The sequence below is a fragment of the Pseudorasbora parva genome, chromosome 13 (genome assembly GCF_024679245.1).
Source record: "Pseudorasbora parva isolate DD20220531a chromosome 13, ASM2467924v1, whole genome shotgun sequence".
In the NCBI taxonomy this organism is placed as follows: Eukaryota; Metazoa; Chordata; class Actinopteri; order Cypriniformes; family Gobionidae; genus Pseudorasbora; species Pseudorasbora parva.
In genome coordinates, this window is record NC_090184.1 from 36,567,629 (window position 1) to 36,593,222 (window position 25,594).

The 25,594-nt window shown below is 38.0% G+C and overlaps 1 protein-coding gene across 1 annotated transcript; it reads right to left on the bottom strand.

The window, feature by feature from the left end:
• Positions 1-1,306: 1,306 nt before the first annotated feature.
• Positions 1,307-25,537, bottom strand: sap30bp (SAP30 binding protein). The gene is made up of 11 exons (XM_067412749.1): positions 25,380-25,537; positions 24,443-24,567; positions 21,977-22,021; positions 11,637-11,679; positions 6,345-6,433; positions 4,133-4,224; positions 3,958-4,018; positions 3,827-3,878; positions 3,681-3,739; positions 3,480-3,564; positions 1,307-2,032 (listed from the first exon to the last, which is right to left on the bottom strand). Exons 1-11 carry the CDS (start codon positions 25,468-25,470, stop codon positions 1,854-1,856), a joined length of 921 nt encoding a protein of 306 aa, XP_067268850.1. The 5' UTR covers positions 25,471-25,537; the 3' UTR covers positions 1,307-1,853.
• Between the last annotated feature and the right edge of the window lie 57 nt (positions 25,538-25,594).

Below are 25,594 nucleotides of genomic sequence, written 5' to 3' on the forward strand. Positions count from 1 at the left end.
AGTTTTCCAGCATCTTTTGCATATTTGAACCCTTTTCAGCAGTGACTGTATGATTTTGAGATCCATCTGTTCACACAGACAAACTTTAAAAAAAAGTTTGAAACATTCACTGATGCACCAGGAAATACAATGCATTAAGAGCTAGGGCTGAATTATTTTTGAATTTGAAGATCAAGGTAAATTGTATTCAATTCATCTTCTGAGCAGTACTAAACTAATTTTAAATAAATATATATAAACAAAATAAGAAAAATGTGGACAACAATATCCTATTTAAAATGTTAATGCAGGGTTCCTTCTGGAGCATCATTGAATGTTTTTTTTTTTTTTTTAAGTTAACCATTTTATGGTTTCAAATGAACTTGTCATTCATTCTAACGTTACACTAATTTGTTAATGTGTGCAATGTTTTATCTGAAAGAATAGTACACCTAAAGCAGTGGTTCTCAAACAAAGTGCTGGCACCCCCAACATTGCACATAATGTATGTCTCCCTCATCAAATACAACCATTTCAGGTCATCAGCTTATTAGTAGAGATTCAAAGACCAGAAATGGGTGTGTCAGACAAAAGAGAACCAAAAGAGCACCAAAATTAGTGTTAACCACTAATAACGATAGTGGGAACCACTCACGTTAGAGTAACCACCACTAAGAGTGAAGTATCTAGATCAAGGGCAGTAGGTTTGAACACACAACCTTCTGATTATCAAGCCCACATCTTTAACCACTAGCCTGTACCACCACATTCTCAGCAGAAGGTTTTAAAAATAACCAAGGGAAAGTGCCAGAAAATAATCTCATTGCTCAGGATTTCTTAGGTTGAACGAAAGTTTGGATGGCTCAAGTTCAGAATGGAAAAGGTATCAGGTGGATATAAATCAGTAATGCATCTAGTGAACGCACACCATCTTCCAATTTCAGAAGCAAAACAACACATTCCACATCCACAACAACGTTCAACACTACCGACATCACATCCTATGGCTTTCTTCATCCATCCTTTTAGATTTAAATTAAACACAGAAAGCAGAGTTACCAATTTTAACAGCTTTGCAATTATACAAAAAACATTTATTTTACACTGGTGATCTACAGAGAAGCCACAGAGTCGTTTTAATATATACATGTTTTAAAAAAAAGACCTAGTTGCATTGCTAAAATTAAATAAAAAGGGTAGAAGTGACAGAAGAAAAACTGTAAAAATGAACTTGCACTAAATGATAAGACCCCCTTCAGTCTATACAACAAATGCAATAATACAGTCACAATTAGCCCTGATCAGTTGTAATAAAATACCAAATGAATACTCCAGTGATGTTTAATTCGTGTACTGTGACGTGACCTATCCAAAACATGAAAATGGAAACAGACAGTAGGCAAACCTGACTGGACTTCTATCAAACATTGAATGATTACTAAAAGGAAAAATAAAATCACTTGATAAATTATTGCAGGTTTGAAAGAGTTTTCATATGTTGGACATGAAAGTTCCGATGACTTGCGATGTATGACAGCTGCAGGATAATTTTTACATACATGAACTCAATGGAAAACATCTGGGCAAAGACAACCAAGAAGTTTAAATACAAAAAAAGTATCGCCCATCAGACAAAAGCACTTGAAATAGCTAGTGAAAGTTGAACACAAATGTCTGGTACAATTATGCCGTAATGAAGATGTATCCAAAATATTCTCTTTCTGAAAATGAGATAAAGACCATCTATTCCAGTTGTCAGACAGTTTAAAATAAGCTGTTGCTCATGTGGTTTACATGTGGCCCTGCAATTGACTATCAATCTGGCAAACGGAAGTGACATCCCATGTCTTTTTCCAACACTTTTTTTTCCTGTGTCATTGCTTAGCTTTTTTGAGAATGGTTCCCACTGCAGAGATGACTGTGGTCTTGGTGCCGCTGGCTGTTGTGGTCACAGAGACGACTCCAGGGAGGGTGGCAGTGGTGGTGAGGAGGGCGGGTTGTGCCAGGGTCACTGGCACTGCTGAGTCCCATTTGCTCTTCCTCTTCTGAGCATCTGCTGGGTCAAAGCACTTTGGTTAATGCTTCTGTAAACAAACCTAGTTGAATTAAACCAAAGACCGAAGATGTAGGGCAGTCACGAATCCTCAATAAAATTTGAGTACTCGATTTATAAAAGTCCTCGATTGTAATTTGCCTGTCGGAAGTGGCAAATTCCACGGACGAGATTCCATGAAGGGCATTATTAGACGGTTTTCAAAGGTGCTATTGTGAACATATAAATATATATGCGCTGAGGGTTTTAGGGTCAAGCTTTAAAGATACAGTGTGTAATATTTAGGAGGACTTATTGACAGAAATGCAATATAATATACATAACTGTATTTTTACTGGTGTATAAATACCTTACATAATGATCTGTTATGTTTTTATTACCTTATAATGAGCCATTTCTACATCCTACATCTACATTCACCACCAGTCCCCTTAAAGTGAAGTCACCATTTTGTACCGCCATGTACAGTTGCCATAAACGGACAAACTTCTCTACAGAGCACTAACTACTTTCTGCTGTGCCAGACGGACGACATCTTTGTCCTGCGTCGGCCACTGTAGCTTCTCTGTGTTTCGAAAGGGAGGGGTGAGCGGTGGGTGGTTGCCATTCACAAACCTCACCACTAGATGCCACTAAAATGTACACACTGCACCTTTAAGAACATAATTTCTTTAAGTTCTTTTTTAAGTTCATCAGTTCTTTAAGAATTATTATTTCTGTATTACTTTTCACAGCTGGGCTTGGCTTGCTTGTTTGTTTTTTTATAACGATGAATTCTATTCAGTTCTATTATAGTGGCTGTAGCATTTCTATCTTAAATAAGATAAAGATTTAAGTAGACAGTTTCATTAAATATTGTTTGCCCAATATTAAATAAGGATTTGATCTGCTGTAAAATGTAACAACAATCGACTACATAAGATGATTATTTATTATTTATTCATTACATTATGCATTTTAACAGTCTTGGCTTATGGCTTATGTAACTATTATCAAAGTGGTGACACTAGAAATAGAAATATACTGACAAATTTTATCTTAAATTTTTAATTTAAAATGTTTCACATTTTCATAAATAATGAATAGTACTGTTAAAAAAAACCTAATATACTGTATTTAAAAAAAATAGTAAAGCCTCAAATCTTACGGTCTTTAAAAAAAAAGAAAAAAGAAAGACCATACTCACTTTGTGTGACCCAAAATCTATAAGCTATTTATTCATTAAAATAATTGTATTTGATAATTAGGATAAATCATTTACAGAAAGAAAGGAAGATCTCTTTTACATCATTTTTAGTAATACATTTTTTCAATAATAATAATCATAAAAATAATCAGTTGAATAGGCTGTTACTATATAACAACAGCCTACTGATGTTGCAATTTCCTCACTTTAAATGTTTAAAGCCCTGATTTTTTGCATCAAGCACTCAATCATGCACTGTACCTGTGGATGAGGCAGTTGATGTGTTTGTGGCCAAAGCTGCTGCATTACCAGTGGTGCCTTTTTTGGTGCCCGTCACAAATTCAATCTAAAGACACATGGGTAAAACATGGTAAAATGGGCCATTACAGAACAAACTAACTTTTAATATTTAAAAATAAATAAATAATAGTAAAAATAGGTGGAGTGCCTCAAGGTTTTAACCTTGGTCTTTTCCTTTTTGGCTTTTTCCAGTTTGTCCATCTCTACCTTCTGAGCTTTGGCTGTGGAGAAGACAGGACACAAATGGTTAACAGATGTTGTCAATTTAATCCACACAGATGTCAAATCTAATTTCAAGCAAAACCTACCTAGTGCCTCATAATACGAATCCTCCGACCAGCCATGGGGATCAAACATGTCCTATGGAGAAGTAAACACAAAAAGTTTTATAAAACAGCAATTTGCATCTACATGTTATTAAAACGTAAGCATTACATACTTTTGGATAATTGGTTCCAAGTTCATCGATTCCACAGAACTGGATTAGCTTCTCATAAATACTATAAACACAAACACATGGTTAGGTTGCAAACAAATAAAACATTATAAAAATATAATCTGCATCAGGTTATGTCTGGTGCCTGATGGGTCATTAACACTTGTTATCTCCAGACCTTGGGTTGCGAAACTCTTTCTTCTTTTGAATATGGCTGTTTGTATCAAAGTCTCCATGAAGCTTCCGCTCGTAAAGTTTAAAGATCTTTTCCTGCAAACAGAAAATGTACAACAGTCTTATTCACCTAAATATTTTTCTGATCATTACTGATATTGAATGCATATATAAACTTGTTAAATGAGCAAATTGTCGCACTGCAAAACAAATACTGCTTTGCTCCAAATGTTGTGAGACACTAAGAATGAATAAAGTCTTTGTGCGACTGAGTTTCTAGAACTAGAGGGTGATTTTTGACAACCGGACTCCAAGAAGCACTTGGAGATGTGCCATTTTCAGTTTTTCACATTCCAAGAGCTCAAATAAATTAAAAAAGTCCTTTGTTGACAGTTAAGTCACTGATCTTACTTCATTTGTACAAAATGTACTACAAGAAAGTTAGCAGGAAAACCAACTAAGTTGTATAAGGGAATGATGATCATGTCTGAGCAGTGATAAAAACATAGCCACAAGGACAGGATAGTCAACATGACGTGGAAAAGCACAGCCCATCTATCAGTAAAAGGCTGTACGATACGAAGTGTGAAAACCACACCCATATACACCTGCCCTAACAGCTCACGAGAGATAGAGCCACAACAGGAAGTGGTAAGATTAATAGGAATTTGACAATGAGATGTGAATAAATATTAACAAACCACATTATTCTGAAGCAATAAGGTCAGATATGACCTTTGGATCAACATGGTTGACATCATTGACCTCAAATGTTTACACCCCAGGGCATGTGCTGACAGCACGCAAGTTGCATGATTTAGGGCGAACTGCCAGTCCTTACCCCGGGGTGAGGCAATACACCTGAAAGACTGACACCCACAACCTTACACCCCCTTAAGCCCCCCCCAAGTGCCACACCCTGAGATAAAACATGCCAGCCAGGATCTGAATATGTGGTCTAAAGACTTTGCCAAGAACTAAGACAATGAACCCATATGATCTCTCTCTTTTTATGACTGTTGACAAGGAGCAGCAGCCCAACCAAAACAGAGCAGCTGAGAGACGACTTTTACGACTGCTATACGGAAAAAGCAAAAAAGATTTCACCAAGAATGAGTAGGCCATTCTGTTTATTTGCATGTTATAGTTATTTAAACTATAGCTGTTTTAGTTATTTTAGAACATCAAGTTAAACTAAATGAAAATGAGAAATGGCAAATCACTGCAATTAAATATAATTTTTTTATTTGAAGTAATGGATTTTATTTAAAGGTTTTAGCTTTAACTATAATAAATAGTGAATAAAATGCTAAAATCCGGTTTAATCTGCAAATAAAGTAACACTTTATACTAATGATTACTTATTTTAGCATGAAAATACTATTGGCATAAAGTCAGGTCTACAGCATACATCCTGAACTAACAATAACCAATATATTTTTGTACATGTACACACACACACACACACACACACACACACACACACACACACACACACACACACACACACACACACACACACACACACACACACACACACACACACACACAGGATTATTAGGAACACCTGTTCAATTTCTCATTAATGCAGTTATCTAATCAATCACATGGCAGTTGCTTCAGTGCATTTAGGGGTGTGGTCCTGGTCAAGACAATCTCCTGAACTCCAAACTGAATGGCAGAATGGGAAAGAAAGGTGATTTAAGCAATTTTGAGCATGGCATGGTTGTTGGTGCCAGACGGGCCGGTCTGAGTATTTCACAATCTGCTCAGTTACTGGGATTTTCACACACAACCATTTCTAGGGTTTACAAAGAATGGTGTATAAGACTTCAAATAATCATGCCACAATTTCCCAAATTTGTGTCCAAAAGCAAAGGAAGCATGGGTTAGGATCTGATTTTTTAAAAATGTGTCCTTGAGGATCTAATTTATTACCAAAAGGATCTCACAAACGTGAACAGTGCAGCAGTCTTCAACACAGCTTTTCCTGTAAACGTGAATCCTGGAAATTGCATAGCAGCCAACCAGTCAGATTATATTTGCTTTTGGCCCAGTTTCGTTATTTATTTGTGCCTGTGAATGGTCAGTGATCTGGACCCGAAATCTAAGACTAGCATCTATAAAACAAAAACAAATGCTGTCAAGATTTCTCTTATTGGACCCCATGGCAGCAAGTCAAGAACATCTCAAATAGAACAGAGCAACAATCTCACCTGCAGATGACTGGAACAACGCCCAGCAGGTTCAGGAGGAATTCTGATCTCATCAGGAGACATGTTCCGAACCTTCTCTGAAAACTGGGCTGTAAAGAAGAAAGAAAATACTCATTTGAAGACTGTAAACATCTATTAAAGTATAAAGTATATTGCAATTTAGTTTACAGTATTAACAGGTATGCTGTAACATCGTAATGACAGCAAGTCATACATTTATAAAAACAAACTATGTTTTCTAAAAAAAATCTGTGTGTGTGTACACAGATCAGGCATAACATTATGACCTCCTAATATTGTTTTGCCACCATCCTGCTGAAAGAGGCCACATCCACAAGGGAATACCGTTTCCATGAAAGGGTGTACATGGTCTGCAACAATGCTTAGGTAGGTGGTACCTGTCAAAGTAACATCCACAAGGATGGCAGGACCCAAGGTTTCCAGCAGAACATTGCCCGAAGCATAACACGCCAGCTTGCCTTCCCATAGTACATCCTGGTGCCATGTGTTCCCCAGGTAACAACCATGCATGCACCAGGCCATGTAAGGCCAAGATGTAAGAGAAAACGTGATTAATCAGACCAGGCCACTTTCTTCCATTGCTCCGTGGTTCAGTTCTGATGCTCACGTGCCGTGCCCACTGCTTTCGGGGGTGGACAGGTGTCAGCATGGGTACCCTGACTGGTATGTGGCTATGAAGCCCCATTAGCAAAAAATGTGATGCACTGTATTCTGACACCTTCCTATCAGAACCAGTCCAATTTGATCTACTTGAACTACAGTAGCCCTTCTGTTTTATCGGACCACACAGGACAATCTTCACTCCTCACATGCATCCATGTGCCTTGGCCACCCATTACCCTGTCACAGGTTAACCACTGTTCCATCCTTGGAGCACTTTTGATAGATACTGATCACTGCAGACCAGAACCACTCCACAAGAGCTGCAGTTTTGAAGATGCTCTGATCTGATGTTGTCTAGCCATCACATTTTTCATACTTCTAACACATCAACTTTGAGGACAAAATGTTCACTTCCTGTCAATATATCCCACCCACTAAAAGGTGCCGTGATGAAGAGATAATCAGTGTTATTCACTTCAGCTGTCAGTGGTCATAATGTTATGCCTGATGGGTGTGTCTATACACATACAGACATAAAGTGCAAGCTTATTTATACAAGTAACAATATTTTTTGGCATATTTTTTTCAATAAAATATAATGTAAACTTATTTAAATAAGCTTATTTGTTGTGCAGTTACATAATTTTTCTTTGATATAGACTTTTACAAAATTTCATGCAAACAAAATAACTTAAAAAGCAAGCACATGTTTAAAACCTTTTTTTTTTAAAGAAATAAAACATAATGAAAACCCTCCCATCAGTGGCATGAAGTTTCCAAACACAAGCATTCTGGATTCTGTATGCAACTTTAACCTCAAGCTATATTTTTTATTTTCACATTTTTAAAATGACACTGAACTATTACAATTTCGTAAGCATTTACAAGAACTGTGTTTCTGTATTTTTTCTTTATTTCCTCAAACTAGAAGGATCTATCAGCAGTCTTTGCCAGACATCGCTGGAGCGAATTACAGAGAAATGGAATTTGTGGTTGCATACACATGCAGCAGTGAACACTATTCAAACCATACTGGTTGGAACAGGTCACTGCCGAATTCCCTTTCACCTCACCTCCTCTCTTCTCAATCCCACACACCCTTCCTCCCCCATCTGCCTCTCTCACACCCCCTGGCTGCTGTTCTGGGCAGGTCTGAGGCAGTGACTGTTGGCCAAAACATGCCTCCTTTTGTTAAAACACATGACAGACACACACACACACACACACACACACACAGAAGCAGGGAAGGGCTGGGTGGGGCTCTCTAGATGTGGCACACTTCCCAAAGCAATGCACAGACACACAGACATAAACATGTAGAAACAGGCCCTCTAGCGATGGAAACTTTCTGAGGTAGGTTGGAATTTCGAAAAGGTAAAAGTATTTTTCAGCCAGAGCAGCCTTACGTAAAGTGAACATTTGAGAACAACCCTGCAGCAAAACAGATCATGCACACCCGTAGAGCTGCTCTAAGCAGAAAATAATATAATACACAGATACCATTTAAAATAGTCAGATTCACTAATTCTCATTGCTCATACTTAAAAAATAAATAAATAAAGACCCATAAACTTGCATAAACGGTGCCAGTGCACTTATTCAGGTTTTTTTTCCTATTCTTATAAGGTCAACAAATCAAAATTTGTAATGTTGTTAAAGCAAAATCAGAGAAAAAGACAGAAGGCGTCAATGAGGAAAAGACCTACACTCACAAGAAGCATTGTAAACATAATAGAAAAACAAAACTAATGATTGCTGACCAGCCAAAAACGTTGCTGTTTGGATTTAAATAGGCAAATGCTTAAGAGTCTATGATTGGATCATTATTACAGTGATTATTATGTTTCTAGCATGTTATATGTTTGGCAACAGTTCTTCTAACCCTAATTGATGGAGTGTGTATTTCTTAAACAACTGTGTAGGAAGACACATCATGGCCATATTGCAGGATGACAAGAAACTGTGAAAAAATGGTTGGTAGGGAACACGAAGAATAATGTTTCACATATGATTTGGCACCTTAAATTCCAGACCTTAAAATCATTGAATGTCTTTTGGATGACTAGATCTTTAACCAAAAATGTACGCAACTCCTGATGGAGTTCAATGTCCATGGTGTGTCTGCCTAATTCCTACATGTTTGTTAAAGAAATGAAAAACTACACACTCTATCAGTTGCCAAACGTAAAACATGCTAGAAACATCATAATCACTGCAAAAACGACCCAATCTTAGATTCCTAAGCATTTGCCTATTTAAGTGACTTTATTTGGCCAGGCAGTGTATATAGGAAATAAATATTATGTTTATTGCAATACATAAAGCAACCAACTAGAAACCACGCAGAACACCTTAGCAACTAGGTCTGGGTAATGACACAAATTTCACAATTTGATTCATTTTTGATTCACAAGCTTGCAATTAGTTTCCGATTTAATTTAGATTATTTTGGATATTGTTTACAAGCCGCTTTACTGACGTCTTTCCACGGTTGAAACCTAACTGAGGGATTATATAAAACACAATACAGATTTTAACAAGTTGTCTCTTTTAACATACCTTCTGATGTTCATTTATGTTTATTTCGCGCTGTAACTAGCAGTAAAGTGGAAGAGTCATAGAATATAAGTTCATAAATTGTAAAAATAAAAATTATAAATACATAAATAAATAAAAAATAAAAAAATATATATTTTTAATCCAACGCTATTAGCAATCAAATAGCAACACCATGGCAGTTACCTAGAACACAGGCAAACAACTAAAATGTTCTTAGAAAATAAAATAGTCCGTTTACAGGACTTTGTGATTGTATTGGTGGCTGTTATGGATTAAACTGTAGTTGGTCTGAAAGCTGTTTTATAAAGCATTCACGCATGTCTTAATTACAGTGTGATTAGAATAAATGTGGTAGCAGCAGGCAGCAAGTGAGAGCAGGAATGTTGGCAAGACAGGGGTCTTCTATAAAACCCACTGCTGCTTTCAAGCCACGTTTCTTCATCCTGATTTAATTTACAGTGCGATTTTAGCTAATCTCTGAGCAGCAGATCTCTCCCCATGTGTCATATTTTTTGTCATTTCCTCTCCATCAGAGTAATCAAGCGCTGACTGTAAGTGACTCATTTTTCAGGCATCTTCAGAGCAGTGTTCATCCAAACAAGTGGCACCATCGCACACAAAGCCCATACACCAACTCCCATCTCAGAAAGACTCAAAAAAGAGAAGGAGGGAAAATTAGAGCCGAATCTAAAGATCTTCTGTCTCCCAACCACAAAGCAAATCTTTGAGTCTCCAGCAGGACCTTCCTGTCTACAGTCTATTCTGAACTTTTTACATTTTAATGTGAAGAAAAACAAGACAAAGTGGAATGTTCAGTTACTCGCCCAAATGTCTTGTTTACTGTAACTCCCTACAATTGTAAAAGTAGAATATTCTGGCTCTGAGTGCATCAGAAAGATATGTGGCATAATAAATACAGTTTTTATACATAAATACACAGGAAAAGTTTAGGAATGTAAACTTCACAAACTTTCAGTGCCGGCTGCATGTATTATGCTGTTTATAATGTTGCTCATTACAAAGTTATCACTAAGAAAAAACTGCACTCTCTTTATATCAGGACGAAGTAATAATACCACATAGATACTGACGTAAAATGTTTTTAAAACACAATTTTAATTTCTATTCAGTGCTGCTAATGGCATCTATTTTCACAAAGCATTATATATATATAATGCTTTGTGAATATATATATATTATATATATGCCTATTTAATACTACAATTTACATATTTTAGAAATTGCCAATAAGGCAGATGGAAGACTATCAACTGACAAGACTATAAACTATCAATTCACGCCAAGGACCATAACGATAAAGTTTTTATAATCGTTACAATTCTATGAGAATAGAGAAGTCGACACCACAGCTACAATGATAATAACAATACAAAGGATAGATATTGTTGAAATCCCTATTAGAAGGGTCCAGATGATGAAGGATACAAATATTGACAGCCAATCAGACTTGACCAAACTTTAAAGAGCTCAAGCATTTAAATCGACAGGTGACAACCGCAGCACATGCTGACTATAATCAGAACATTACTGTGTATTATCTGGACACTTATGTAGTTATTCTTGTGGTTGTTGGTGTGAATGTGCCTTTAGTTGGAATCACTTTCAGAACACATTTTTCTGGAGATTTAGAATCCACAAAACTTTAAAAAGCTCTAGCATTTAAAGCGGCATACAACATAACTGCAGTGCAAGCTCATAATAAACGGAACCATATTGTATATCTGGACGCTAATGAACAAGCAATAAAATGTAAGTGTTTTTTGCTTCTTCTGTTGTTCTGCTATTCATTTATAGCATTTTATTCGTATTACTTAATCAAACCGCAAGCTATAATGACAGTCAGATATCATTGATGTCTTTAGAAAGTGACGATCCTGATGTCTCACTATAATCAAACTAATAGCACACCGAGTTGCCATAAAATAGGACTGAAGCAATCCAACCTGGATAACTCATTTCCTGGGCACGGCTAAGATAGACAAACACACACACACCTCAACCATTTTCTGAGAAAGAACTTGGCATCATGGTGGCTGAAGCACAAACACAGATCAATGTTTGGAAAGATATTTTACTTTTGATACTTACCAACAAGCTCATTGGGGTCTTTAACCTCCACTTCCAGGACATCCTAAAATAGAAGAAAATGTGAAACATGCATTTTGAAAATCAATAATACATTTCATTTTTTAAGTGGTTTCAAATAAGCTTGTACATCCACATTAGACAAACTATGATAAACCAATCAATATATATTTTTTAAACCATTTAATCAGATGGTATTTGGGCATTTTGGCATTATTAGCATCAACTAATAACTGCGCCTGCTGTTAATTTAACAAGTGTTAGCACCCCCTTGAGTAAACTCTAAAAACTACCAGCTCACATTGTTGATGTTTTTTTTTTAAATAAGCATTTTTGTCAGGGTTCCATGTATATAGGTTTCTACCCAAGTACTGGTACTTCTGAATGGGCTGAGGCTGGGATTTAGTAAGTTTAAAGTGACTGTATTTTATGAACGTATACTATAGGTGGAGAGCATTCACTTAGTATCATTATCTCCTTATTGACCAAAGTGGCTTTTAGAGGCTTTTGCGTCTGAACTCTTTATATGTATATATGTATGACATATGTATAACAAAAATGTTTTTTTGTTTTGTTTTGTTTTTCCAAGTAAATAACTGTTTATTAACATATATTTACACACTACTAGCTATTCAGAAGAGTAGCAGTTTAATCATTTTCTGTAGCTTTTAAAACCAAATGTCTCTCCTGGGAAGCTTAAAAACCAAGGCGTGATGAAATTTGCACCGAAGTGCAAAAACCCTGAATAGTAAAACTAGGCTGAAAAATACACAGGGCCTCTCTTCACTGTCCTCCTTTACACAAACTCAGATAGTCACTCAGCAACAGGATGTGCAGATGGAAGAATCGTCTCATAAAAGTGCCCAAGTAGAAAATGTGTCTAGGCATGGCACACACACAGAGCGAGAGAGAGAGCGAGAGAGATATGACTCACTAAGAGATGATTCTCTTGTAGCCAAAAGTGCAAATCCTAACAACAGTCCTTTCACTTGAAATCCCACTATGGCAATACAATGTCAGACACAAAAAAGGACCCATCCATCTCCACTGAGGCAGGGGGGCTGCTTTAAAAGAGGTCTTTTTCATTTAGATGAGCCCAAAAATGGGACCACGGGTTAATAGAGCTACCCCTCGCTACTTCATTGTCATGCCCCTGCATGCACTGAAGACAAAAAAATTGTCTGAATCATAAAGTTATAAGACACTTAAGTAAGTGAAGATTACAGCCTTCATTTAAAAGGAATTGTTACCTTCATGCCATTCCAAATCCATTTTTTTTCTGTGTGTGGGTGTGGAAAATCAATATAATTTTTTTTTTTTTATTCCTTTTTGGGCTAATGAAAAACAACACCATATGATTTTGGAACAACAAGTAAATGAGTAAATGAGAACTGTCTTTTTTGGGTGAACAACAGTCAAGGACAAAAATTAACTGAACCCACATAAAAAGAAAAAGCACTACAACTCTTACATATGAAAATGCCATTATTAAGCAATCATAATTTCATAATTTCATAAAACATGTTTTGATGCTCTTTTATCATTTAGTGCTCATAAAGTACAGCGTTTTCTCTCTGGGGTGTGGCTCTAAATTTATGCAACATCACAAGCTACTATTGTGAAAAAGTCATTTCAGCGCATGAAATAACTTGCCACTGCATTTATTTGCACATCTGAATTCCTTTTAGTTTTCTTGGAATTTAGAATCCCCCTAATCATGAAAAATACTATTCGTAAAAAAGCAACATAAACGTGTTTTCTGACACCATCATCAAAGCACCATGTAAATACCATATACACTATTATTCAAAAGTCTGGTATCAGTAAGAAAAAAATCAAGTAACTGTCAAGACATTTATAGTTATTTCTTTTGAACTTACTATTCATCAATGATTCCTGAAAGAAAGGTTTCCACAAAAATCTTAAAAATAAGAAATGTTTCTTGAGCAGCAAATCATCATATTAGAATGATTTCTGAAGGATCATGTGACACTGAAGACTGAAGTAATGATACAGAAAATTCAACTGTCATCACAGAAATAAATTACATTTTAAAATGCAAAAATATTTCAAAATATGACAGTATTTTTGATCAAACAAAAAAATGTAAAGATCCCAAACTTTTGAATGGTAGTGTACATTCAGTTGTTAGTTACAACAAAAGTACAACAAAAACACACAGCTACAGCATTTAAAGTATATTTAAAAAGATTATCAGATTACCATAGTATTTATCATGATACCAACATAGTACTGTTTTGTAAAGGAATAAAAAAAATTAAATCTTTCATTTTTAAATCTTTAAAAATTGAAACTTTAAACACACTGACAGCAAAAAGTATTTAGTCCGCCACCATTTGTGCAAGTTCTTCCACTTAAAAAGATGAGAGAAGCCTGTAATTTTCATCATAGGTACGCTTCAACTATGAGAGACAGAATGAGAAAAAAATTCAGAAAATCACATTGTCTGATTTTTAAATAATTTATTTGCAAATTGTGGTGGAAAATAAGTATTTGGTCACCTACAAAAAAGCAAGATTTCTGTCTCTCACAGACTTGTAACTTCTTCAAGAGGATCCTCTGTCCTCCACTTGTTACCTGTATTAATGGCACCAGTTTGAACGCATTATCAGTATAAAAAACACTTGTCCACAACCTCAAACAGTCAGACTCCAAACTCCACTATGGCCAAGACCAAAGAGCTGTCAAATGACACCAGAATCAAAATTGTAGACCTGCACCAGGCTGGGAAGACTGAATCTGCAATAGGTGAGCAGCTTGGGGTGAAGAAATCAACTGTGGAAGCAATTATTAGAAAATGAAAGACATACAAGACCACTGGTAATCTACCTCGATCTGGGGCTCCACACAAGATCTTAAGCCATGGGGTCAAAAAAGAATGGTGAGCAAAAATCCCAGAACCACACGGGGGGACCTAATAATAATAATAATAAATTTTATTTGTAAAGCCCTTTTCATAGTTAAAAACAATCCCAAAGTGCTACACACATAAAAAAAAAAAAAATGAATTAGCAAAAAGTAAAAAATGCTTGTTTAAAAAGAAAGGTTTTTAGTTCTTTCTTAAAAGAGTCTATGGCTTGAGGAGCCCTTAGGTTTTCTGGAAGTGAATTCCAAAGACACGGTGCGGCTGAGCAGAAGGCTCGATCCCCCATAGTGCGGAGCTTAGTTGTGGATGGTTGAAGCCGGGCTTTATTTCCAGAACGGAGGTTGCGTGAAGAGTTTTGTGTTGCGACGAGTAGTTCCTTTAAGTAGGGGGGTGCGTTTCCGTGGATGCATTGATGGGTAAGTAAGATGATTTTATAACTAATCCTGTATGAAACAGGGAGCCAGTGGAGCGAGTGAAGGATGGGTGTGATATGGTCATATTTTCTTATCCTCATTAGGATCCTGGCAGCACTGTTCTGAATGTATTGTAATTTTTGTAGACTTTTGCCAGGAATCCCAAAAAAGAGAGCGTTGCTGTAGTCCAGCCTGGATGAAATAAAAGCATGGACAAGTTTTTCAGCATCTGACAGACCAAGTGTGGGACGGAGTTTAGCAATGTTCCTGAGATGATAGAAGGAGATCTTACACAGATGTTGTATGTGGGCTTCAAATGTGAGTTGAGCATCAAATCTTACTCCCAGGTTAGTGACTGTCGATGAAATTGGAATGTTTTGACCAGAGAAGGTGATGTGCGTTATAGGTGATGACTGGACCTGGTGTGGTGTACCCACTAAAATAGCTTCTGTTTTGGAGCTATTTAGCTGTAGGAAGTTTGCCTTCATCCATGCCTCAATATCCTCAAGACAGGAGCTCAGAGATGACCGAGTGGCTGTAGATGAAGTGATGTTGGTTTTTATATATAGCTAAGTGTCATCGGCATAGCAATGAAATGATATTCCATGCCTGTTGATTATGTGGCCAAGGGGAAGAGTATAAATGGTGAACAAAATCGGGCCGAGGACCGACCCTTGCGGGACACCACAAGTTACTGTATGCGTCTGAGACTTTACACCTCCCAAGGAAACATACTCTGTTCTTCCAGACAGATATGACTGGAACCAGCTCATAGCAGTGTCAGAGAGTCCGATAGAATGATGGAGACGCTGAAGGAGGATATTGTGATCAACCGTGTCAAAAGCAGCAGATAAATCCAGTAAAATGAGCAGCGATGGTGTGCCGGTATCAGCTGCCATCAACAGGTCATTTGTGACCCTGATCAGGGCTGTTTCAGAACTATGAGCGGAACGGAAACCGGACTGAAATTTTTCAAAAAGGGAGTTTGAATTTAGATGATCCTGAAGATGGGCATCAACAAATTTTTCTAGAACTTTGGACAAGAATGGAAGGTTGGAAATAGGCCTGTAGTTTGCAAGAACTTCAGGGTCTGAAGTGGGGTTTTTCAGAAGGGGTTTGATGACAGCAGTTTTAAGAGCAGATGGAACATGACCAGTACGTAGAGAATGGTTGATGACTTTGGTTATTAAGGGACTAAGAGAGCTGATGTGTGTTTTCACCAAAGCTGTGGGTAAAGGGTCCAGCATACAGGTGGAAGCTTTCATCCTGCTGATGATGTCCTCAACTTGTTGCTTAGAGATTTCAGGAAAACAACAGAGAGGCTGGAAGGTCCCAGGCTGTGGGTCAGCAGTAGGGACAGATAGAGCAGCAGTGCTGGAAAGGAGAGAGTGGATGGTCTCAACTTTTTTCCTAAAGAAGGTGATGAAGCTGTTGCATTTCTCTTCTGATGTGTCATTGTGTGAAGTAGTTTGTGGCTTGATGAGATGATTTATTGTGGAGAAAAGCTGCTTGGAGTTCCCCTGATTTTCACTAATGATGTTTGAGTAGAACTGTGTCCGTGCTTTTTTTAGTGACATTGAGTAGGCCTTCTGATGTTCTTGATAGGCTATTTTGTGAACAGTAAGTCCAGTTTTTGAAACACGTCTCTCAAGTACACGCCCTGCTGTTTTCATTTTCCGTAGTTCTGGAGTGAACCAAGGGGATGTACGAGAAAAAGTTACTATTCGTGTTTTTTCAGGTGCATGGAGGTCCAAAATACTGCTCAAAGTGTTATTATAAAAGTCCACAGAATCATTTACAGATGTGAAATTTGCTGCAGGGATTTTCATGAGGTCCAAAGCCAAAGTATCTGGGTTGATATTTTTTATGTTTCTGAAATGGATTAGACGTTTTGATTTGATGTAATGAGAAAAATTCACCTCCATTGAGATGGCTTTGTGATCGGACACTCCAAAATCATATACCAGTAGATTTTCAATGGGGACAGAGTCAGTAATGACCAGGTCAAGTGTATGTCCTCTGTTGTGTGTTGGGACATCCACATGCTGTTTGAGATTCAGACCATCCAATAGCTGTAAAAAATCAGCTGCTGGGTGACAGGAGGGGGTGTCAACATGAATGTTCAAGTCTCCAAGTATAACAATGTTAGCAGATGTGGTACAGAATGAAGTGAGAAATTCATATATCTCTGACATAAAAGCTGGATTTTGCTTAGGAGGCCGGTAAATAAGAAGAATAGTCACAGTGAGAGGTGGTTTGCATCTGAAGGCAAGGCATTCAAAAGTAGACTGTTCAGGCAGAGACAACGGGGTGAGTTTTAAGTCACTGCGATGTAGTACTGCTAGGCCACCACCGCGACCCGAGTGGCGTGCTTTCTCCAAATATTGATAACCAGGAGGACATGCTTCATTTAATGCAAAATATCCTTCTGGCTAGGGCTGGGCGATATGGCCAAAATTTCATATCCCGATATAGCTCATTTGATATCCCGATAACGATATACATAACGATATAGCAACCTTTCTGTTAATTCAGTTTATGAATAGTCTATACAAAATTGCAATGTGGAAATGCAGTTTGAAATGATATACAAAACAAATAAAGGTAGTATGGACTACATTTTTATTTTATTTAGAACCTTTTTTTAAAGCAAGACTGTTAGTAAAGTTAACACCTGCCTAGGGATGTTAACCGATGAACGTTTGACCGATGGCTGACCGTATCAACGTTAACCGATCAAAGTTGTCGGTTAAAATAAATAAAAAAGTGAACTCTAAATTAGGCTATTATAGACAGTGGACTAAACGCTACTACAGTTGGCCGTCTCATTCCAAAATCTTTTTGTGTGATTGAACATATCCCTCGCAGCTCGCACTCAATTTTTCATAACTCGCCTGTTTGTACTTAATAAACCAATAAAAACATGTGACGCGAGGTCACAGCGTTTGGGTTTGCGCGCTCACAAGGTTTGCAAAAAGTAAACACTCGAGGTTAGAGCCAGAGCAGACGACAGTATGAAGCGTGCATTTCGCTTAAGATGGGCTTACATTTGGAAATATATTACATCTTCATTTCAGTGGTAACACATAAGGTGTAGATCGTCTTTCTTTATTATTGTTAGCACTACCTCGAACTAAAGCGGCGTCTCTTCGGAGCTGTCATTTTCTTAAATGAGCCGCGGCAATGATTCAAATGAGCTTCTAAGGCTGGACAAACGCCTTTATTTTCAACGCGATCACCTTGTACCCAAACCATTTCGAAACTAAGGAGCCATTTGTCCTCTGATTACAAACAAGCTCCTCTGCGGCGCGTTTGCGGGACTCGTGTTTCGCGCTGTGGGGGATTTTAAAAAAGTGACGTGAGTGGAAGGGAGGCTGCAGCGCGTGTGTGTGTGAGTGAGAGAGCGAGAGAGAGACAGAGGGAGCGCGTTTATGTATTGCATGGGCATGCCGTGGCGTGAGGTGCATCTTGACGTAAAATTCTGCCATAAACGCCTTATCGTGGCGTAAGCGATAGAGCCTTATATAAAACGATAGACATTTTCTATCGTCCAGACGATATATTTCGTCATATCGCCCAGCCCTACTTCTGGCTGATGCCAGGTCTCAGTAAGACACATGATATCAATATTCCTGTCCAATATGTGGCTGTGTATAAGACAAGATTTATTTGTGAGAGACTGTGTGTTAAACAGTTCTATTTTGATATCTGATGGAGCAGTGTACTGTAGAGAACGAAGTACACTGAAGTCCACTCCACGTTTTATGTTCCGCTCCGTAATATCAGTCTCCGTAGTGACGGGTCTTATGCAAGTAGACTTCCCAACGCTTTTTGTTCCAGGTAGAGAGGCATTCTGATGACGTGGATGCCGTGCGACAATGCGCTCGCTTTGACCAAAGTGATGGAATAGAGTCACCGGACTGATAGAAAACAAATTTTCTACGGCAACTTCTATGGATGTAGCGGGGTCGGCTTTGAAGTTGACGCTGTTTAATGGCTGGAATATGTATTGGACTGAAGTTATTCCTAAACTTAAGCAGTTGCGGGATGGAGTACCTTAGCGTCATGTCGCCCTAAAGAGAAGATCCGAAGATTATCCAGCCAGTCGGCAAGTGGCTACTCGCTGGGGAGATGTTACTTTATCCAGCGAGGGCTAACTTGGCAGTGAAGTGTTGTCCGTTTAGACGCTGTTTATGCTGGTGTTGATGAGTGATATCAAGACCAGGGCCAGTAATAAAAACTCTAATGCAACGGCTCAGGTACAGGCAGCACGAAAAAGATTGCCAGCAAACACAGGTATGATGCAAAAAATCCATACATCCATATAATCCGAAAAATAGCAGATAGTGACTTTGCAAATCCTTTGCCGTTTCCTATTTGGAAGCACTGAAGCAACCGCAAAAATCCAAACAAAAACAGCAGAAGATGAACGATGAACAACGTCCTCTCAGCAGTCGCCAGCAATCAGCAATGGTCCCAACTGCAGCCCTGATCATTTGACTAGTCACAGCCACAAGAAAAAAAAACAAAAATCTAAATCTAACTGTACAGTTAACTTGATTTGTGAGTGGAGAAGCGGCGAACAGACAGCGCCAGCGTCCTCTCCCCCTCGTTGCTAGGCAACATTCACCTAGTGAATGACCTGCAGAGAGCTGGGACCAAAGTAACAAAAGCTATCATCAGTAACACACTACGCCGCCAGGGACTCAAATCCTGCAGTTCCAGACGTGTCCCCCTGCTTAACCCAGTACATGTTCAGGCCCGTCGGAAGTTTGCTAGAGAGCATTTGGATGATCCAAAAGAGGAGCTTGTCGTGTTTGGAGGAGAAATGCACCATACCTACTGTGAAGCATGGGGGTGGAAACATCATGCTTTGGGGCTGTTTTTCTGCAGAGGGACCAGGATGACTGATACATGTAAAGGAAAGAATGAATGGGGCCATGTATTGTGAGATTTTGAGTAAAAATCTCCTTCCATCAGCAAGGGCATTGGAAGATGAAACATGGCTGGGTCTTTCAACATGACAATGATCCCAAACACACCGCCCGGCAAACGACGGAGTGGCTTCGTAAGAAGCATTTCAAGGTCCTGGAGTGGCCTAGCCAGTCTCCAGATCTCAACCCCACAGAAAATCTGTGTTGCCCAGCAACTGCCCCAAAACATCATTGCTCTAGAGGAGCTCTGCATGGAGGAATGGGCCAAACTACCAGCAACAATGTGTAAAAACCCTGTGGATACTTACAGAAAACCTTTGACCTCTGTCATTACCAACAAAGGGTATATTAAGCCCCGTTTCCACCAAAATTACCTGGAACAATTTATACCAGGAACTTTTTTACAGGAACTTTTCTCCCCCCCAGACCTGCAGCTGTCTGCGTTTCGACCGCGATAAAGTTCAGAGAAGATTAGGCAAATTAGTCCGGTGATGTAGGACTGCGCGCGACTGCTCCTCCAAATCAGTGAAGGACAGTAATCATTTTTAAGTGTACCGATTGAAAGATTTAGTAGACTGTTTACATGAGACGTTATCTAAACCGATCTGGTGTTTACATGTGATGACTTTCAATCGCAATCATTTTGTCACATGCAGTTTGTCTGCCGCATCAAAAATGTCGCCGCTGTTTTCTCCAGCAGCTGAATGTGTTAACTGTAGCCATAGCAACTCTTAACGGCCACCAGGACTAATACAGTATTATTTATAGCTATTTGTTGTAAAGTGTAATAATCATCTCAGAAAAAAAAATCTTCTGTCAGGCGCAGTTAAAGTAAAAACTGCCCGGGGCAATATACGCTGTGTCATTACTCCAACATTATCTTCATAACTTACGAAATAAAAAGTTTACCCCTCAGAAAAATGTACTTTCCTCTGTCAACATGAGCGCGGCGCGCGCCGTCACGTCATGTAAGGACACACACTTCCAACATTATCTTCATAACTTACGAAATGAAAAGTTTACCCCTCAGAAAAATGTACTTTCCTCTCTCGTCAACATGAGCGCGGCGCGGGCCGTCACGTCATGTAAGGACACACACTTAAAAGTAATCGGTCAGGTCGTTTACATGGTGAAAACAAATTAATAACGAGTATGGAAGAGATTCAAGCTGTGCCGCTTTTGCTGGTTATGTATAGGTTTACTAAAGAGGTAATTAACAACGACAGAAAAGAGCACTAATATGCAGATTCAGCAGCATGCAGCATATTCAGAAAGCTTGTAAAGCTAGATTTAAAATGACAATGTATATTATTATCAGCTATTACGGACATTGAACGTGAGATGGCTGAGACGACCGCGCGCCACCAGACAGAGAGCAAGACTGATATTTACTGAACGCAGAACGAACCTCGCAAAAGACTTTTAAAAATGCCAGTTGAACTAAAATGCTGCTTGAGCTCAACCAATCAGCATGTTCAGCGCCCAAGTCCCACCCTCGAAAGTTCCTGAACTTTGAAAAAGTACTACCTCGCGAGCAGGGCCGTTTGGAGGGGGAAATATTTACCCGGAACTTCATTTAGACCCTGGTTCCTGCGGTCTAAACACACGAAGTACCACCCAAAGTTCCTGGTTCCTGGGTAAAGTTCCTGTGGTGGAAACGGGGCTTAACAAAGTATTGAGATGAACTTTTGTTATTGACCAAATACTGATTTTCCACCATCATTTGCAAATAAATTCTTTAAAAATCAGACAATGTGATTTTCTGGATTTTTTTTCTCATTCTGTCTCTCATAGTTGAAGTGTACCTATGATGAAAATTACAGGCCTCTCTCATCTTTTTAAGTGGGAGAACTTGCACAGTTGGTGGCTGACTAAATACTTTTTTGCCCTACTGTATATGTATTTTTATTATTATTATTATTATTATTATTATTAGGGTATGCTGTACTATTCTCATAAGTCTCTTCTCTGCAAGTTCAAACACACATGATCCTCAGATGGAGTGAAGTAGTGTTCGGAGACCAATCATAAGACCAACTACATTAAAGTGAGGAAGAATTTTTCTTGAGTTTGATATCCTGAACAGGGAATTTAGATGGGGTCAAATACCTTCACATCCTCTTGGGTCCGCCCAGAGTCCGACTCCTCCTCTTCCTATGAAAACAAAAAAATGAACAGGGTCAAAGCCACATTACCATATTAATAAACCATATTCAAGAGCTCCCCCTTTAGGTGTGCAAGGTTTCAACCATGGTTCTCAGAGAATGACTGGGAATTCAGTTCTGACTGTATGGACTTTTTTTCTAATTAATCTAATTATGACACAGACCAGATGAAATCAAATACAATTCATTAAATACATTTTGGTCCAAAAATAACAAAAACTACAACTTTATTCAGCATTGTCTTCTCTTACGCATTTGTTTTTAAACTTCAAATGTAGATTCAAACAGTCATGAATTAGCATATTGATTCATGATTTTGATCGCGTGTCAAACTGCTGAAATCACGTGACATTGGAACTCTGAATCATGAATCAATACGCTGATTTATGAATGTATGAATGTTTAGTTGAGGTAGGGATGGCTCGATACCACAATTTTGGCTTCGGTACGGTACCACAATCTAATACCGAAGTACCGATATTAAATCGATACCACAAGGTCTGATATTAGCGCGGGTATATTGGACGCGAATGAGAACAATTATGCAACTTTTGAGTTTATAAAGTGGGAAATTACCACAAATGTTTATTAGTAAATTAATCAGCAAAGCTTATCACATCAAATCAGTCATTTGAAAACTTTCTTGTGAGAAATAATTTCAGCAAAAATCTCTCAAAATTAGCTAATTGCTTCTGGTTTCAAAAGACATCGCACTACACTAAAGCAATCTGCATAATCCTATTCAACATTTCTCGCTCGTCTCGGGATGGATAACGGAAATCATTTGAACATGCAAGTGATTTTATAGCATTTCGTAATAACAGTTACAGGAGATATGAGAATACGACACACACACACACACACACACACACTCCTGTCACTTAGTCACGCTCGCACATTACACATTAAGTTTCCTTAAACAGTCAAATACACAGAATTATGTACAAATGTCCGTCTTTAGTGAGTATTCACATAAACACAGTCGGGTGTGTCTAACGTGAATGTAAATAGTGTAATAGTACGCGTGCAAATATAATGAGATCTAAATGTCATTGGTTGAAACGAACGCTGGAGATTGTGATATTCGATCTTATGTTAGGCTATGTGTGTGCGTTGATCAGTGTTAAAAGAAAATAAATGTCTAAATGAGATGGTTTGAATGATTCACTGACCTGTCGATCTCTTCAGAAGTCTTAAAGTCAGGATAGTGACAGATGCTTCTTGGCTAGGTTTGATGGTTCTTCATCAGTTTTATAAGCAAAGTCATTACAAATGTCACTTCTACTCCTCTCTTTATTAATTCGTTTTGGGCATCTTGAGTGAGATTCAACTGCTTTATCCATTTTGTCCGTCTATGTTGTTGTCACATTTGCCGGTTGTTTCGGCTCAGTTTGGGTAGCGCGCTGCCATCTAGCGGTGAACTTCGGAACAGCAGCATATACCGAAATGTGCCAAATCATGATATCGTACCGTTTTAAATAAAATATATACCGGTATTTTTCCAGTACCGGTATATCGCGCATCCCTAAGTTGAGGTTTGACCTCAAACTTGGAAGAGAAGACAATGCTGAATCAAGTTGTAGTTTTTGTGATTTTTGGACCAAAATGTATTTTCAATGCTTCAAGAGATTCTAATTAACCAACTGTTGTCACATATGGACTACTTTGATGATGTTTTTATTACCTTTCTGGACATGGACAGTATAGCGCGCCTACACTTAGATATGCTCTCGGACTAAATATAAAATATCTTAAACTGTGTTCTGAAGATGAACGGAAGTCTTACAAGTGTGGAACGACATTAGGGTGAGTCATAACATGAACTTAGTTTTTATTAACTAACATTAACAAAAAATAATAAATACTGTAACAAATGACCATAATAAGTTTGTTAGTTAATACATTAACTGTATTTACTCACCCTTAAGCAATCCTAGGTGTATATGACTTTCTGTTCAAATTATGTGTTATTAAGGTTGAAATTAAGAAAATAAATACTAGGTGTATATGACTTTCTACTTTTATACAAATACTATATATATATTCAAAAATGTCCAATCTCTTCCAAGCTTTGTAATGGCAGTGAATGGAGGAAAAAATTGAAGCCAAAAAATTAATCAAAAATTGCATCCATCCATTATAAAAGTAATACACACAGCTCCAGGGTATCATAAATTAACAAATCTCAGTAATTTTTCATTTATGTTTGCAAAATGTTTTAGTATAGTATGCTAGTATACTGTTTAGTATACAGTTACCTTTTTGTTACAAATGGCTCTATTATCATCTAGTTACAATAAATGAAAGAAAAAGGACCTTTAAAAATGTGCAGGATAATTTTGGGGAATAGGAGGTCATGTAATAAATCTAACAGTCTGACCCAAAACTGAAAGATGTGGTGAAAACTGACCGAATTTCTAGTGCTGTCCTCATCACTATCCTCATTTTCTGAGGGCTTCTCATCTGGCTCCTCCACACGACTCACGTCATCCTCTCCGTAACTAGCCGACACCAATCCACCATGAGATTCTGATTCTGCCCAAACAAAAAGTAGCCATTTTCAGTTCCACTGTTCAAGATATTCAAAAGAACCTTGACTTACATTCCTGATATAAAGGGGCGTTTCAACAGACTACCAGATTCGTCATCATACAAAAATCATATAAAAATGTAACAATGAAATATGTTACCATTATATAATATAGATCAGAATGAGACAAACTGAATAAGACAAGTCATAAATACATAGGCTAAAGGTATGCATACATACATGGAACACATGATGTGCCAAACACTGTTACAAAAACAGTGACAAATGATTTTAAGTTTAATTGGATATGGTAACAACGGTAGCCTATATAACGTTACTATGTTACAACAAGTTATTGATACAACTGTAAACTCATAATACATTAATAAGATATATTTTTGATAACAGTCTAGGTTAATGACAAGTTACCATCGTTTTTCTGTCGTAACAATGAACGTCACAAGCATAAAGTTACATAAAGTACCAGAAGAACATAACGTTAGCTAAGAAACAACTTTAAACGAAATAGGGTCTCATTCTGCGTAGTGCCATGGTAACGTATAGCACTCCACGACCATCGTAATAAAAAATGATTTACTAGCCAAAAGTGTATAAATAGCTGCTTAATCACATAGCAGTGGTATATTTCACAAAATAAGCTATTAACATATAAATATTCTGTCTATTTCACCGCATATTGTAATTCGCTGTCATTTTTACTGGTGCGTAAGAGGCGCTTAACCACAACAACAAAGCCATCAGTGTTGCAAACTCCCAATATCTACATACTTTTCCTAAGTTTTATTAGACCCTATACCTTGATCATCTGTGTCTGGATCTGAATCCTGCTCTGAATCATCGCCATAAGCCGCTAGTGAAGAGAGAAGCGCACTTCTTTTGCTCGCCATGTTCAGCGCTGGCGCACAACGGTGACGTTGCGGTCTATATTCCGTCTGCGCATGCTCGCCGTTTCGCAACGCGCGTCGCGCAGAATACGCAAGCATAGCTTTGTAGACGTATCTATGTACTCAA